The following is a 15844-nucleotide window of genomic DNA, read 5'->3' as shown; positions in this document are numbered from 1 at the left end:
ATTGGAATGCCTATCAACTTGGGGGGGCGACCCCCTCAAATATTTTATATTCTCCTACCACATTCATATTTTGATGCCGTTTGAGGGCGTGCATGTTTTATCACCCTTAACAATTGATGATAGCTCCTCACGGACATGAGGTTCTTGTCCCTACCTTGGGGACTCAGCCAATCCAGCCTTTTCAGGTGTTCCTTCAGGGTGGTGGAGGTGCTGCAGATGGCCAATTGTGTATTGTTGCCATTAGGTAAGCCCATATGGTGGCGCATACAGTCCGTTGACACCACCTTGCTCCTCACTCACCAATCTGCTTGATGCCCACTCAGGCATGTTGCGGTGGAGCATGTGCATTCCATGAGCACATGGAGTGCACAGCCTGGAGTGCCTTCCTCTCTACCGCCTCAGTCTATTCTGCCTTTCCTGACAGTACTGCCTGCAATGCACTGAAAAGGAGATTAGGCAAGACAGCCAGTTACTCCAAGCCAGTAATAAGCAAACATTACTTGGGGAGGGGGTGGTGTCAGGATGAATGGCCAGGGGGCTGTTTCCCCTCAACACCCCCCTCTCCCCTTTCTCACACTTGAGACTTGGCAGAGCACTCCTAGGTTGCAGTTAGGAAGGAATACAGATTTGTGTGTGTGTGTGTGCACCACAAAATTGTTGCCTTCAATCGCAGTGTGGCTAGAATCCAATTTCTGTCACTGTAAAGTAGGGATTAGCAATTATGAAGGCTTCGGGGTCAAGTCTGCCCCTCTGTGCGATACCAGCTAGTCTCCCAATTGCCCATATTAGTGCACATATTACAAAGATGTGCGTGCAAACATGTCTGTCTATATAAGCGGGAAAGAACATTAGCAATGGCATTCTGCTAAGACAGATTGCTTGCAAAAATTTGTACGTTAGGCGAAATGGCATAGAGAAATGGATGCGTGGGTATAAATGCACCAAAGTGTTATGAATTTTCACAAATATTCTTTTTGTAAAAAAATGCAAGCATATGTGAAGATTGAACAAACTGAATTTAAGATTGTAAAGATGACAAACTCAGAGGAACCGAGAATGAGAAGATTTGTCAATCCCTCATACATACAGCATCCTCCACACTGTTCCATTCTACAGAGTATGTAGACCACCATTAAGCCCGTTACTGAATCTTTCCCACCTTAAAACTGCTGAAATTCCTGATACACTTTTGAACTTGAGCAGCATTAAAAGGCCACTTTCACAAAATGTGTCCACCTAGTTCTAACATCCCAGCTGGAGAAAACATTTTTTAGTGCAATCCATTGCTATGAAACTGTTTATCACAGGTTTGTGTTCAGCCTCTACCTGATAAGAACATCCAGAGTTTGCTGAAGTAAGCATGGGGATCCTCTCTGCTTATACAAATGACCCAAAGAGTGCAGTTTCTTTCCAGCTCAATGCGTGTGTTTGACAAGACTCTTGTGATTAGCTCCAATCACCTTATTAATGTATTTTAATCGTTATGTGAATTGAAAGTAATTGCAGTTTGAAAATGCAACAACTGGTGCAGGAAGAATGAGGTATAGTTGCTCAGGGTAAAGACAAATGTGAACAAGAGGATTGTGCCTGAAACATTTGTTTGCTTTTAAGAGTCAGCAGTTATTTGCAGAATATTTACCTATGAATACAAGAGCTGTCTTGCAGGATCAGAGCAAGGTCCATGTAGTTCAGCATTCCACTTATCACAACAGAAACTTGGATGCCGATGGAAGATCACCAGCAGGGAATCAAGATGCATAGAGCATTCTGAAATATTCTGCTTGCAAACTGAACTGTCATTCAGCTATTGCAGCTAATGGCAGAGACTTTTTAAAGCAGCCATCTCTGCTTGTGGTCATTACTACATCTTGTGGCAATTAATTCTATGTTACAAGAGTTCCACTGAATCAGACGAAGGGCGGATCTAATAGTTACCAACACTGCCCAGAAATTTATCCAGGAATCTGACATGTAGGGCAAGAAAACAACACCCCTCTCTCCTTATGTTAGTTGCCCCTGCCCAAGCAAGTGGTGTTCTGAGGCTGTCTCTGAAAATGGAGATTCTAGTTTGTGGTCGTGGCTTAATAACAACTGATAGGCTTGGATCAGTTTGCCTGATCCTCTTTTAAGTGTTGGCCAGGCGAGTGACCATCAACACAACATGTGGCAGTGAATTCTGTGTGTGTGTTATGTGTTGTTTAGCAGTGGATGCAGGATACTTATTCAATCAAATGTCATTGAGTGGTGCAGAGTTCTAGTATAATAAAGAGAAGGATATGGAATGAGGAAGTACCCAAAACATGCATTTGGGGTGGAGGTGAAGGAAGGGATGCTGCGCTGTGGACCAGATAGGAAAGCACCTATCAGAACTCATGCCAATCTTTTGCACTGTTTGTGCTACAAAGCCTTGGTTTTGTTTTGTCAGTTAACACTGCTTTTAGGGAACTCCTTCCTCTGACAGTAAAGTCAGAAGATTAGTGTCTACATGTAAGCTCTTTTCTTGGGCAATTAAACTGCGGCTGTGTATTTCTGCCCTTATTGAAGAACTGGCTAAGGAAACTTTAAAAGTCAGCAAAATTGTTCAGAGATTATAGCTGGTAGAGGTACCTATTTTGACGGTGGAGACGATGGCATTGTGTACCTCTGCAACAGAGGTCTTGGCAAAGAGTGGAATCTATGCTTGAAAAACACCAAAAAGAGCTGGCCTCCCTGACAGCTAGAAACATGGCTCTGTAAGGGCAAAGTAATGTGACTGGGTAGGTCTTCCACAGTGCACACAAGAACACAAGGTAAACTGAATTTGTGATGGCTTTTTTCAAAGATCTCCTGTATCTGATTAAATGTGCAACTTGATCCTTTAAACCTTCACCTGCTGGAGGTATATTCCCCGAGCATCAACTTCAACATGTTGCACTTTTCCACCAGAGAAGACATTGTGTGTTGTGCAGCATAGAGGGTGACTAACATGAAATTTGCTCATTGCTCCTCAGGAGTTCCAGGGCTATTGCTGCATTAAACTATTGAACAGGGGTAGACTCTGTGCTGCTCTCCAGTTACTGTTCACTAAAATTCTGATCACCCCAGCCATTGGCTATTATGCTGCCTGAGGCTGATGTAAGTTACAGACCAACATCTGGAGGCTACTACATGGACTAACACTACTATATTCATAATTAAAGATGACCACTAGAGGGTCTGGAGAACCAGCATAAATGTTCATTCAAGTTGGACAAGTAGTCTCTCTTGTGTGTCTAATATTCAATGGCCTTTGCAGCTGAAGAGTGTGATGATCTGTGCCCTTTGTAGACTATGCAGGCACATACATGGGAAAATCCTGCACAAGGCATCTTCCTAGGGGTGGGCTCACATCTTCCTTGATTTTATTTGAGCACCACAATGATTTATGGTCAAGATTATTTATGATTTAAGGTTCAAGAGGAACCAGGAAACAGCAAGATAAGACTGGATAGAATTATGAACTCTGTTTGGACTGATTTGGATTGATTTGGACATTAACGCAGTAGCAAGAAGATGATCAGAATCCCCCTTCGGATCTTGAAATATGGGTCCCCCCAACAAAATTTAAAATTCGGCTTTGTAATTCGGAATTTATGTGATGTGATTTAATTTGATTTGATTGGCCGGTTAATAAAAAATATTTTTTTTTTTAAAAAAAAAGAGGAACCAGGGGTGTTTCCAGACTGTTGCTGTTTTTTGTTTTTGTTTTGCATACTAGCAAATTCAGGTTGCACAAGTACAATGAATTTGGAGCTCCTGTACAACGAACCCACATCCCCCAAAGAACGGGCATTTTGCAATAAGGAAAGTGGCGGAGAAATGCACTGGAAAGTGTTGAAGGATGCTTGATTTGATGCAATATCATCTAACCTCCCTGCAAACAAACCATAATAAACTGGCCATTTGGAAACACTTGGCATCTGTGTTTTCTTCCTTTTGTGTGTGTTTTCATTTTCACGGTGTTTTCCCATGCTTGTGCCACCATACTTTATGGCACGGCAGCCTCCTCCTTAAGGAGTGTATAGGATGTGAGGTCAAGCTGCTGCTGCTGCTGCTGCGCCAGCCATGGAGACAGACTTTTCTCCTTGTGCGGAACCTCTGACAGCGAACGAAAGAATCTACAAAGAGGTCCACCAAAACCCTTCGACTTTTCTTTGTGGGACCTGGAAGGTGTGATCTTTTTCCTGGCGTTATAGTCAAAATGGAAATGGATGGAAGGGATGCGAGGGTGGTGGGTTAAATAGCAGGGGGAATAGAAGTGTAGTCTAGTGATTATAGAACAGCCCACAAAGTCTGACTGGCTTTTGGGTCTGCTGGAAGAGACATTAAATGTTGCTAAACCTGTTCCCTTATGCCTTGGATGTCCCCCTTCTTGGGCTGTGTGTGGAGTAATTCTGGAACATTAACCTGGCTTAGACGTCAGATAGATCCTGAATGGGGGCGGGCGGGTAAGAAATGGTAAGAAACAAGTTGCTTCCTTTTCCCATGTCTTTAAATATGGCAGTCTGGATTTAAAAAAGGGCTGGGATGATGAAGCTGTACTCTCCAGCTAACATCATCCCTGACCAGCCCACACTAACAGGGTCTGATGGGAGTTCTCCAACAACAGAAGGACCCTGGCTCTCTATGCTTGGGTTGGGGGATCCTTAGGATGCCTTTGGTGCTGAATTCTGCAAGACTCAACTAATGAAAGTGGGGGAGAAGGTTAGCAATTTGGGGGTCTGTGTACTTTATTGGATAAAGAAGGTGGGATATGTTGGAATCACAGTGCAGCCTCCGCATAATAAACGGAGAGCTGATTGCCCTACCCAAACAGGGCCAATCCAAGACATTTTGCCACCTGAGGCAAAGTCTCTCTTTTTTAAGGGAGGGGAAGGGGAAAGAGATCTGGGACTTGGTGCAAATAGCTGGGGCTCCGCCTTTGGGGACCACCCCCAATAGCACTCTGCTTCCATTGGCACTGATAGAAAGCTCTTTTCAAGCATAACTGCAGTGTAGGGTTTGGGTTTTGGTCACAATATATGGGATGGGCGGGTTAATTCTTTTCTCCCCAGTTGTGAGTTAATATTTACTTATTGTTACAGTATATGTATTAGTCTTTTTTCTTACAAAATAATTTGAAGTGAATGAGCTAGGCAGAATTTACTCTCAGATGGCAGTTACTTTTAAAAGTGTGGCTGGGAGCAGGGAAGAGACTGCTGAAAGATCCAGGTCTTAATTCCTTTGGTTCCTCCACTCCAGTCTGAGAATACTTGGGCCTGCGGATGTGTCAAGATCACCATGCATGTAGCATATACCTTCCCATGGAACTAGGGCTTTGATGAGTTACACCTATACGTGTAGTGTTCTGTCTTCAGTTTAGTAAGAGATTTACACAGCTAAGCATCTCTGAGATGCTTAAGCGTTTTGCCACTATCCCTGAAGGTGTACCACAGGGCTGTCCAACATTTCATACCAAGTGGGGCCACAAGAGTAAAAGTAAAGGGACCCCTGACCGTTAGGTCCAGTCGCAGACGACACTGGGGTTGCGGTGCTCATCTTGCTTTATTGGCCGAGGGAGCTGACGTACAGCTTCCAAGTCATGTGGCCAGTATGACTAAGCCGCTTCTGGCGAACCAGAGCAGCGCACGGAAACACTGTTTACCTACCTGCTGGAGCAGTATCTATTTATCTACTTGCACTAGCGTGCTTTCGAACTGCTAGGTTGGCAGGAGCAGGGACCGAGCAACGGGAACTCACCCCATCGCGGGGATTCGAACCGCCGACCTTCTGATCGGCAAGCCCTAGGCTCTGTCGTTTAGACCACAGCGCCTCCCGCGTCCCACTTTGACACAAAACCCACAGGCCACACACTGCCATCATCGTCGTCATCATCATTTGTTTAAGAAGGCATGAAATTGATGGTGTGTTAGCCAAGGTATTTAGGTGTCCCCTAGTTTGTCCTGTATTTCCTGTGTTGGCATGGATTTGTTGTTTTTGTAGAAGTGTTTTAGACAGTGTAGACCTTTGGCTTGCCAGGTTTTTATCTGGAGGTTTTGTGCTGCGTGTTGGAATAGTGGGTGATAGGCCGGGGGGGGTTAGTGGGGGTGGGCATGGGGATAGTTTGCCTGCTTTCCCCTCCTGACACACACTGCCTTGTTGTTGGGGGGAAGGAGCCAGGCCAAAATTTGACCCTCTCATCTTGCAGCCCTTGCACTGCCTTCCCAAAGCCAGCTGAGGTACTGGGTGTGTGAGGCTCTGGCAGGGTCCTGGAGCCCTCCCACCTCTTTCCTGACAAAGTGTTAACTAGACTTTAGGAGGGAGTCATAGAATCACAGAATTGGAAGGGACCACAAAGGGTCATCTAGTCTAGCCCCCTGCAATGCAGGAATATTTGGCCCAATGTGGGGTTCAAACTCATGAGCCTGGTACTAAGAGTCCCGGGCTCTATCAACGGAGCTATCCCAGGAGGTCCTTGTCAGTTGTCACAGCCCTCATGCCTCTTCCCAAAGCCTTGCTTACCCAGCTTTGGGAAGGCACAACGAGAGCTAGGGAGGGGGGCATGTTGGACAACCCCTGTCTACCAGGACAGGACAGGTGCTACACTGTAGAGTGTTGAGGTGGCTAAAATCTATCCATACAAGTTGTTTCAAACGATTTTCAGCACTATATTTTTTAATTAATGCAACGTGTAACCTGTCCTGCAGGTTGAACTATTTTTTTTGGGGGGGGGAGGGGAGAAGCTAAGTCCCACAAGACATGATACACTATTTGAATGGCAATTCCCATCAACTTTGGTGGGGCCCGACCCCCTTAAATATTTTATTGGGGAGGCCGAAGGGACCTCAGCCTCTAGGAGTTCATTCCTATCCTGTCCTGGGACCTTTTGATAAACTGGGTAGGTAAGAAATCACCATCATACCCTGACTGAATCCACAGGTCTCCAACCCACCTGTAACCAAATGGAGAAAGTGGCAGCACTTTAAAGAAAAATACCCTGCCCTAGCCTTGGCTAGGCCAGGCCACTACATCCATATATGTGTGTGTGTGGAGAGAGAGAGAGATTAAAACCAAAGTTTCTTTGCGGGAGTGGGGCAGGGCTGTAGGTTCAAGCCCCGGCATCCTCAGATGCAGCTGAGGAAACCGCTCCCACTCCGTGAAACTCTGGACCAGTGTCTCCCAAACTTTGGGGATTTGGAACTACAATTCCCATCACCCCTGACCACTGGTCTTGCTAGCTAGGGATGATGGGAGTTGTAGTCCCAAAAAAAATCAGAAGGCGACCCAAGTTTGGGGTAACCTTGCGCCTGGACCAATGGTCCGTCTCGGTCTCGCGACAACTTTCACACGCGTATTTGCCAGAAGCAGCGCCAACTCAACTTCCCCCTCTCTGGTAACTTTCCGAGCCTCGCCGGGCCGCAAGCGCGAAGAGCACCAAGCAGGCCTTGAGGGGGAGAGACGGAGAGCCTCTTCTGCCGAAGCAGGGCGCTTTCTGGCGCGCCTCTCGCTCTCCTCAGGAAAGGCGCAGCCTCTCCCTTTCGCTGAGGCGAAGACGAGCGCGCGCAGAGCTCTCCCTTCCCCGACCTCTCCAAGCCGGGGCGGGCAGCGCGCGGAGACCGGCCCCCGAGGCGGGGTCGCCCCGTCCCATGCCGGCCTCGCTCCTCCTCCTCGGGGGGCGGGAAGTTACGCTTTGGCCGCCGCCGCCGCCGCCGCTGGGCTGGAGCCCCGCCGACTTTGGCGCCGTCGTCGTCGTCGTCGTCCCGCGCTCCAGTCAGTCGGCTGCGCAAGGGGCCGAGGGCCTTGGTAGGAGGGCCGGCGCCAGGCGCGCTGCAGCCGACTCCCTCCTGGCGCCCACCGGACGCTGGCTGGGCGGGCGGGCGAGCTCCCCCTGTCGGGCGCGCCTCCGCCCCAAAATGCCCGCCTGGGCGATCCTGCCTATCGCCTTGCCCGCCTTCAGCATCACCGGCATGTGGATCGTGTGAGTAACACAGGACGGGGCGGGAAGGGACCCTCGCGAGGGGTCGAGCGCGCCACGCTTCCAGCCAGCGGCGTTTCTGCCCCGAGCGGCTCTGGGGGCTCCGGCGCCGCCGGGGGGAGGCAAAGGTGGCGGGCTGCGCTGCGCTCCGGAGCCGCGGCTGCCGCTGCTGCTTCTTCCCGGCTCCGCCTGCCCGCGCCCTGGCCTGGCCTCTCCGCTCGGCCCTGCGCCCGCGAGCCGGGGATGGCCCTCGCATCTCCTCGCCTGGCCCCAAAAGCGCCTCCGCTTCTCCTCCACCCGTGCAAGGCGGGGTGGCAGTGAGCCAGTGCCAGTGGAAAGTTTCCGGGCAGCATCTGCGTGGAAGGATGCTTTGCGTGTCGTGTGTTTGTGTCTCGTCCCAGCCTGCCACGTGTTTCCAGAGTGCTGCTTATACAGTAGTGCGATGCGCGCTCCTCGTGCGTGCCCGAGGTGTCTTCCCGACGACATGCTTATCAAGCATTCCTCCCGATTTGTTTTCGCGCAGTTTTGCGCACGCGTTGGATGACGCCCCGGGTGTACTGAGCATTGATTCTGATTCGTTTGGCCAGAGATGTTCGGACATTGCATCAAAGCAATGAAAGGAGATTCCGACAAAACATCAGTAGTAAGAGCTGTTGGACAGTGGAAGGGTCTCCCTCTGGAGGTTGTGGTCTCTCCTTCCTTATAGTTTTTTTAAGCAGAGGTTTTAAGTGCATTTCTCCTCTGTCTCTTTCATTTACAAAGTTTCAACGTTTGACCGGGAGTCAATCAGCTCAGTGGCGTAGCGTGGGTTGTCAGCACCCGGGGCAAGGCAAGTAATTTGCGCCCCCCAACCCGTGGATTTGCGCCCCCTAACCCTACCCCTAACCCTAACCCCCAGATGTTGCGCCCGGTGCGGCCGGCCCCCCCTGCACCCCCCACGCTATGCCACTGAATCAGCTACTGGTAAATTCAATTTACTTCATCATGCAATTGGGTTAGAATTGTGGAGTTGGAAGGGCCTAGGACTTGCCGATCAGAAGGTCGGCGGTTCCTGCGACGGGATGAGCTCCCGTTGTTCAGTCCCTGCTCCTGCCAACCTAGCAGTTCGAAAGCACAAAGTGCAAGTAGATAAATAGGTACCGCTCCAGCGGGAAGGTAAACGGTGTTTCCGTCTGCTGCTCTGGTTCGCCAGAAGCGGCTTAGTCATGCTGGCCACATGACCCGGACCTAATGGTCAGGGGTCCCTTTACCTTTTTTACTGTCTATATATATATATATATATATATATATATATATATATATATATGTACTGCACCTAAGACATGCAAAGGATGGGGCTATAGACATTTTAGAAACTGGCAGCTTAAAACCCAGCTTCCCATTGTCAGCTGGCATTTACCCAAGGAGCTCCAGGGGTAGTTGGTTTCTTACAAGAGTGGAAGGTGCTCAGCGTTCCACTGCCCAACTTCAGAATTTTACAGGAACTCCTGAAGTCTATACTCTGCTGCTGAACTATTTCAGTAGCTATTGCGATAAAAAGCATTGATCTCAGAAGCCTAAGAAGGAGGAGGTTACCTAAGAACAAGATATATCCTAAAGGTAAAGGTAAAGGTACCCCTGCCCATACGGGCCAGTCTTGACAGACTCTGGGGTTGGTGCGCCCATCTCACTCAAGAGGCCGGGGTGACAAAGCTGCATCTGGCGAGCCAGCGCAGCACACGGAAACGCCGTTTACCTTCCCGCCAGTAAGCGGTCCCTATTTATCTACTTGCACCCGGGGGTGCTTTCGAACTGCTAGGTTGGCAGGCGCTGGGACCGAGCAGCGGGAGTGCACCCCGCCGCGGGGATTCGAACCTAGGCGCTGAGGCTTTTACCCACAGCGCCCCCCGTTACCTAAGAACAAGATATATCCTAAGCCTCCATTAAAGTTGGTTTGGCACCCTTACTCAACAAGCCTGATTCCCCCCCCCCCCCAAACTGGACTTCTTGCTATAAGGAAAGTGACATGAAAAGGCACTGGAACGTGTGGCAGAACAAATTGCTTGACTCAGTGTTGTATACCATCCTGGAAAACAAATTGGAGCAAATGTTCAGTACGCAGCCAGTCACTGTCTAAGCTCCCTACAAACTTTGCACAGGCAAAATTGGGAAGCAGTTGAAAGATTTTCCATAAGTACACTCAGTGTCTCTGTTTTCAAATAACAAAATCCTTCACACAGGTCCATTACAGTCAGTTTGAGACGTTTTTGTAGCAATGTGGGGTTGATGAAGGAAGAGAGGTGGGGAGGGAGAAAGGAGAAAACAGAGAAAGAGAAAATAGGAGGGGTGAAAGCAGAGAGGGTGAGGGACTTCCATTATTTACATAGTGTATGAGCGGAGATTTTTTTGTCCACATCGCATGGGTAGGTTTCTTATTTTTGCTGGCAGAGCGAGTGATCAGAGGGCCCAAGTTATGGTTAGTTGCAGTTGACTGGTTGCAGGGTGTTTTGTTTGTGTGTGAGGTTAAGTTAGCCCTATTGATTCATAGTTGTTAGGGCAGGGGAGGGGGTCATTGTCTTGTTGGCCTTTGTATGTGATAAAGAGGAGCCACACAAGGGGGAAGGCCTCCTTCTTTGTTTGATCTGCTGATTAGTTTTTCTAGTAGCACTGTTTCCCATGCAGTTTGGTACCAGTGATCCATGTTCACTGCCAAAAGGTCTCTCCAGTGTCTGGTAAATATTGACCCATGCATTTTCCCCTGCTCGGGGGTGCCAACTTGAATAAAATATTGGGAGGGCGGACAGGTAAGCTCCACCCCACATAATCTATCACAAAACTAGGTACACATACAGTATTTGAATGGCAATGCCCATCAACCGGGGGGCGGAGGCTCAAATATTTTATTTTATTTTTTTTTTAAAAAATGATATTTATTAAGGTTTTAAAGGTTACAAAAAGAAAAAGAAAACACACCAAGTTAAACACAAACTTGTAAAAAAAACAAAAAAATAGAAAAATAGAAACAATTAAAACAAAACAAAAAGAAGAAGAAAACACAACAAACCTTCCCATAACCTGTGGTCCATAACTGTTCCCAGTCAGCCATCATAATATTATGTCCAACATCTTGTGCCCATTTAATCATAGCTGATTTCACCGTTTCATCCTGAGTGTTCCATTTCAACAGCAAGTTATACATACTTGACAAATTCTTACTTTTGGGATCTAACAGCTCTATTTCCAATTTTGATTTTTCCACCTGGAAGCCATTTTTTTGTCCAGATTATATGCCTCCATTATTTGATAACGGAGGCTCAAATATTTTATTGGGGGTGGCTGAAAGTACCTTGGCCCCTAGGAATTGGCTCCTGTGCCCCCCACCCTTTTACCCTTTCTGGGGGAAATACCCACAAAGTTTTTTTAAAAAAAACAGCAGCAGCAGGAACACCTTGTTGCCAAGAACCCTGATATTTCCTTGACCTGTTCAAAACATTAAGCCCTTCCCTGGATACATGCACAATCTCCATTGTTTTCCTGGCTTGAGAGTAAATCCTAAGGATTAGCGGGATTTACTTCTGAGTAAGCATGCATAGTGTTGGGCTACTGGTTTCGCCTCGGACTAAAAGATCAAGCAACCTGTCTGGCCGCGGTGGGGCTCAGGGTTGCCTGTCACTACCAGATGGCTGCCTACCCTTGATTGGTGTGTTTAGTTAGCAGATTCTTCCAAGCTGAATCACTTTCCAGGCTTCTTGTCAATTCTGGACAATGCAGGAGAGGCAGACGGTTGCCTCAAAACATTTGCGGTGCCTCAGGCAGGAAATCTGCATTGTCAAAATATGCGGCTAAACTAAATTACAACTGGCTGCCCTTTACAGATATTCCGTAATGTGGTGCCTGAGGAAGGCTGCCTCAACCTGACTGATTGGTATCTTGTTGAATCTGTCTTGTCTGGTTGTAAGGAGACAGTTGCCTGCCGTTCGTTAGCTGCAAGACAACGCGTTTGTGTTGTCTGGCTAGGGAGGGAGCAAGATGCAAATATTCAAATAACTCCAGGTATATAGGGACATAGGAAGCTGCATTTTGAGTCAGGCCATGGACTGTCTACCTCTGTATCACCTACACTGGCCGGCAGCAGTTCTCCAGAGTTTCAGATGAGGAACAAATAATAAGCCCCCTCTCGAATGAAAACCCAAGATGGTTCCTGAAATTCATTCTGACTGGGCAGATAAAATATAACAGATAGAATTTTGCAGGGTGTGTTGTTAGCGTGTGAAAATGGTCAAGCTCCAAGGAAGCCCAGGCAGCCACCTCTAGATGGTGGAGGCGCCAGGCGTCATCCTGGCGCGCGGGCATCTTCACTTGGTTGCAAGTGGCTGTTAAAGGTAAAGGGACGCCTGACCATTAGGTCCAGTTGTGGGCGACTCTGGGGTTGTGGCACTCATCTTGCTTTATTGGCCGAGGGAGCCGGTGTACAGCTTCCGGGTCATGTGGCCAGCATGACTAAGCCACTTCTGGCGAACCAGAGCAGCACACGGAAATGCCGTTTACCTTCCTGCTGGAGTGGTACCTATTTATCTACTTGCACTTTGATGTGCTTTCGAACTGCTAGGTTGGCAGGAGCAGGGACCGAGCACTCACCCCGTCACGGGGATTCGAACTGCCGACCTTCTGATAGGCAAGTCCTAGGCTCTGTGGTTTAACCCACAGTGCCACCCATGTCCCAAGTGGCTGTTAGCCAGGTGCAAAATACACCTGGCAAATTTTGAACACTGTTCCTGGAGTGTTGGCTGCTGCCATTCCCAGATGCTGAGTAGAGTTTGCAGGAAAGTGGGCAAAGACTTCAGAAGGATTCACAAAAGTGAGGAGGGAGCGGGTAGGTTGGAACTTCATAGGGCAAGGGATTCGCTTTTGGCTTGTTAATAAGCCAAACTACTCCCTGGTTTTTGACAAGAAGCAACTTGGTTTATTTCTGAGTCAGTGTTGATACAAGCCATAGGTGACTTGCCCATCACTCCCACCAATATACTGTGCTGCAAGGCATTTCTGGGGAGGCTGGCCAGAGGTCCCCTGTTTTATGTGGCCAACTTGCAAGCACAAGCAGTGGAGGTTTATGGCCTAGGTCCTAGGAGCATGAGAGCCTGTGGGGCCAGTTTTGGATGATCAGGTGCAGAGCTGTATGTATTCTTTAGCACACATTGAAGAGGCACTGTGTTTCACTGGCTGGTTTTGTAAAAACCAAAACCAACAAACCATACCCTTTTGGACTGGCTCTTTTCGGACTGCTTTAGATGGCATTCCACATCTGTTCCATACCTGCTTCTTACTGCAAAGCATCACAGTTTCCTTATTCCAGTGGGTTCCCTCCTTTGAAGTGACCCTGTTAATAAAAGATAACAAAAAATCCTTGCGGCAACTACTTGGTTGATGCAACCTTATTTTCAGAGTTGGTGGTGAGGTGACACCTCTTCTCCCACTCCGGGTGTTTCCTTAAGAAAGGCCTTCTGCTCCCCCACCCACACTTCCCTTCTGTTGATCATTAGCTGTTGTTTATTGTCTGTCAGCCCATGTGACAGCACTTGTATCTCAGCCAGTTTGCATTAATTTCGAGAACAGCGTTGCATGAGATACTGCCTCAAAAGCTCCTAAGGCAACCAGCAGGAGTTACAACGCTGGGAGTACACGTCTGTCATCGAATTCTTCAGAATTCACACGTAGTCATGTCCTCCTGTTGTTTGGCTTGGGTTTGGTTTCTACCTGTGGATAGCTCAGCCTGTAGAGCATGAATCTCCTAATCTCAGGGTCATGTATTTGAGCCCTTCATTGGAGATGAGTTTTCATGCCTTTCTGGGGCTTGGACTTGATGACCCTTGAGGACCCTTCCAACCTTGTTTCAATGATTATCTACCTCCGCTTGCCAATCTGCAAAGCAGAAATACAGTGGCAGCTTCCTTAAGTTGGTGGTTGAGGATACATAAGATAATGCAAGTTGCCATTGGTTTGTGAAGATCAGCAGGTGGTCCTTGCCAACCTGAGCTTCTTCTCAGGGATGCTACGCAACTAAAATACAGTTTTGGGTTCCTTAGAGGAAAAGAGATCAGGCAAGCTGTAGCAAGAGTGGCTTTGATACAGAACTGTTGTGTCCAGAAGAAGCAAATGATGAGCTAGGTTTGCAGACTGCACTTCCTTGCTTATAGTGATCCCAGGGTGGTTCCCAAAATACCACAAAATAAATAGCAGTTACAAAAATATACAAGCCCTGGGTTTGGTTTTGGTTATGAGGTCCATGCTTTTGTTGCATTGGTGTGCTGTTTAGGGGCAAGTCAGGACAGTCCCTTCTGCTGCTTCAAGAGAGCTTCTGTTTTCTGAATTGGCCTCTTTCAGGATTGTGTTGAGTTCTACCTAAACAGAAGAGGCGCTCTGTTTCTCTCTGATCTTGACTTCTGCTGTGATACTCATCCAGCTCTGTCCATAGGTATTGCAAGTTCAGAAATGCTTGCAAATCCTTTTGATTTGTGTTTCTCTGTCTGAAAGTTCATTGGGCTTTGCTGCAGACAGTACCAGCCAGGTTGCTTCCAGACAACCTTCTTATCAAGCATCCTGATTTATTTACCGGGGTGGTGGTCCAACTATTTATTGAGCATTCATTCAGATTTTTTGTTCACAGGGAGTTTAGACCATGCTGAATCAAGCAAATGTTACCCGCTTCACTTTTCGCTGCGTTTTTCTCTCACTTGGCTTTCCCACAAAAAGTCCAGTGTTTTGAGGAAGTGAGTTTATTGCGCAAGGCTTCCCAACGAACAATAAATGCACAGCCTGAGTTTGCTGGTATGTGTTTGAATGCCACCCAAAAATATCAACAGTTGGGAAGCGCCCAGAGGAAACTATGGGTGAAAGCTGAAGGTATCGAATAAAGCAAGCCCCCTCTGAGATCAGTGTTCCCAATTGGTTGGGCAGCTCTCATATCCTGTTGTAGGTCCTAGCCACTGAGGGTTAAGTCTTTTGGCGGGTCTTTTATACTTCTCTTTGGGGCAAAATCCAAAACTTTTGATCAGGTAGCCTACAATCCTTTTTTTCAATTCATGATTTAGATCTTCTTGCAGAGGGGGCAGTTGCGTAAATAATGGGTTTTTGTTTGGTAATTTCCACATACTACAAGATCATACAGGGCAAGATCATTTACAGTACAGTGGTACCTCAGGTTACAGATGCCTCAGGTTACAGACTCTGCTAACCCCAAAATAGTACCTCGGGTTAAGAACTTTACTTCAGGATGAGAACAGAAATTGCGCGGCGGTGGTGTGGCGGCAGCAGGAGGCCCCATTAGCTAAAGTGGTACCTCAGGTTAAGAACAGTTTCAGGTTAAGAACGGGCCTCTGGAACAAATTAAGTTCTTAACCTGAGGTACCACTGTACTGGAAGACAAAGGCCAGGTCCAAAAAATATATATCATGAAACTAGTTACATGAGCCCAAGGGTGCGGGTCTCAAACAGTAACCTCTTTTTCTCATGTTACATGTTAAATTGGTTTTGAAACTTGAGTGCATGATGTACAGTATGTATTTTACAGAAAAACATTGGTTTGACAAGAGGGTCATGGACTCAGTTTTAAGAGATTGTGTGTAAGCTATTACAGACCCTCATTGAAATTCAAATTTTGCTTTAAACCACATTACTATACCATACCTTCCAACGTTTTTTCTGAGGGACGTCCCATTCCATAATGATCATTTTACTATTTATACCACCACACATCTGACTGGGTTACCCCAACCACTCTGGGCAGCTTCCAACATATATAATAACATAATAAAACATTAAATATTTTTTAAAAAAACTTCCCTATACAGGATTGCCTTCAGATGGCTCGGGGGTTGGATAATCTCATACCCTCCA

At 47.4% G+C, this 15844-nt stretch overlaps 1 protein-coding gene and 1 long non-coding RNA gene across 2 annotated transcripts in view; both read left to right on the top strand.

Annotated features, from left to right (window-relative positions):
• The first annotated feature begins 7628 nt into the window (after positions 1 to 7628).
• NFKB2 (nuclear factor kappa B subunit 2) overlaps positions 7629 to 15844 on the top strand; it is an 89521-nt gene continuing 81305 nt past the window's right edge. Inside the window, exon 1 of the mRNA XM_079975132.1 lies at positions 7629 to 7975. Coding sequence (XP_079831258.1) covers positions 7644 to 7975 — 332 coding nt within the window. The 5' untranslated portion in view covers positions 7629 to 7643. The remainder of the gene's footprint in view (positions 7976 to 15844) is intronic.
• On the top strand, positions 10327 to 11369 carry LOC307215862. Its single transcript, XR_013838686.1, has 2 exons — positions 10327 to 10840; positions 11264 to 11369. It is a non-coding gene; the product is annotated as an uncharacterized lncRNA (long non-coding RNA).

Source organism: Podarcis cretensis (assembly GCF_951804945.1).
Source record: "Podarcis cretensis genome assembly, chromosome: 5".
Classification (NCBI taxonomy): Eukaryota; Metazoa; Chordata; class Lepidosauria; order Squamata; family Lacertidae; genus Podarcis; species Podarcis cretensis.
This window is presented reverse-complemented; position numbering and strand designations above follow the sequence as displayed.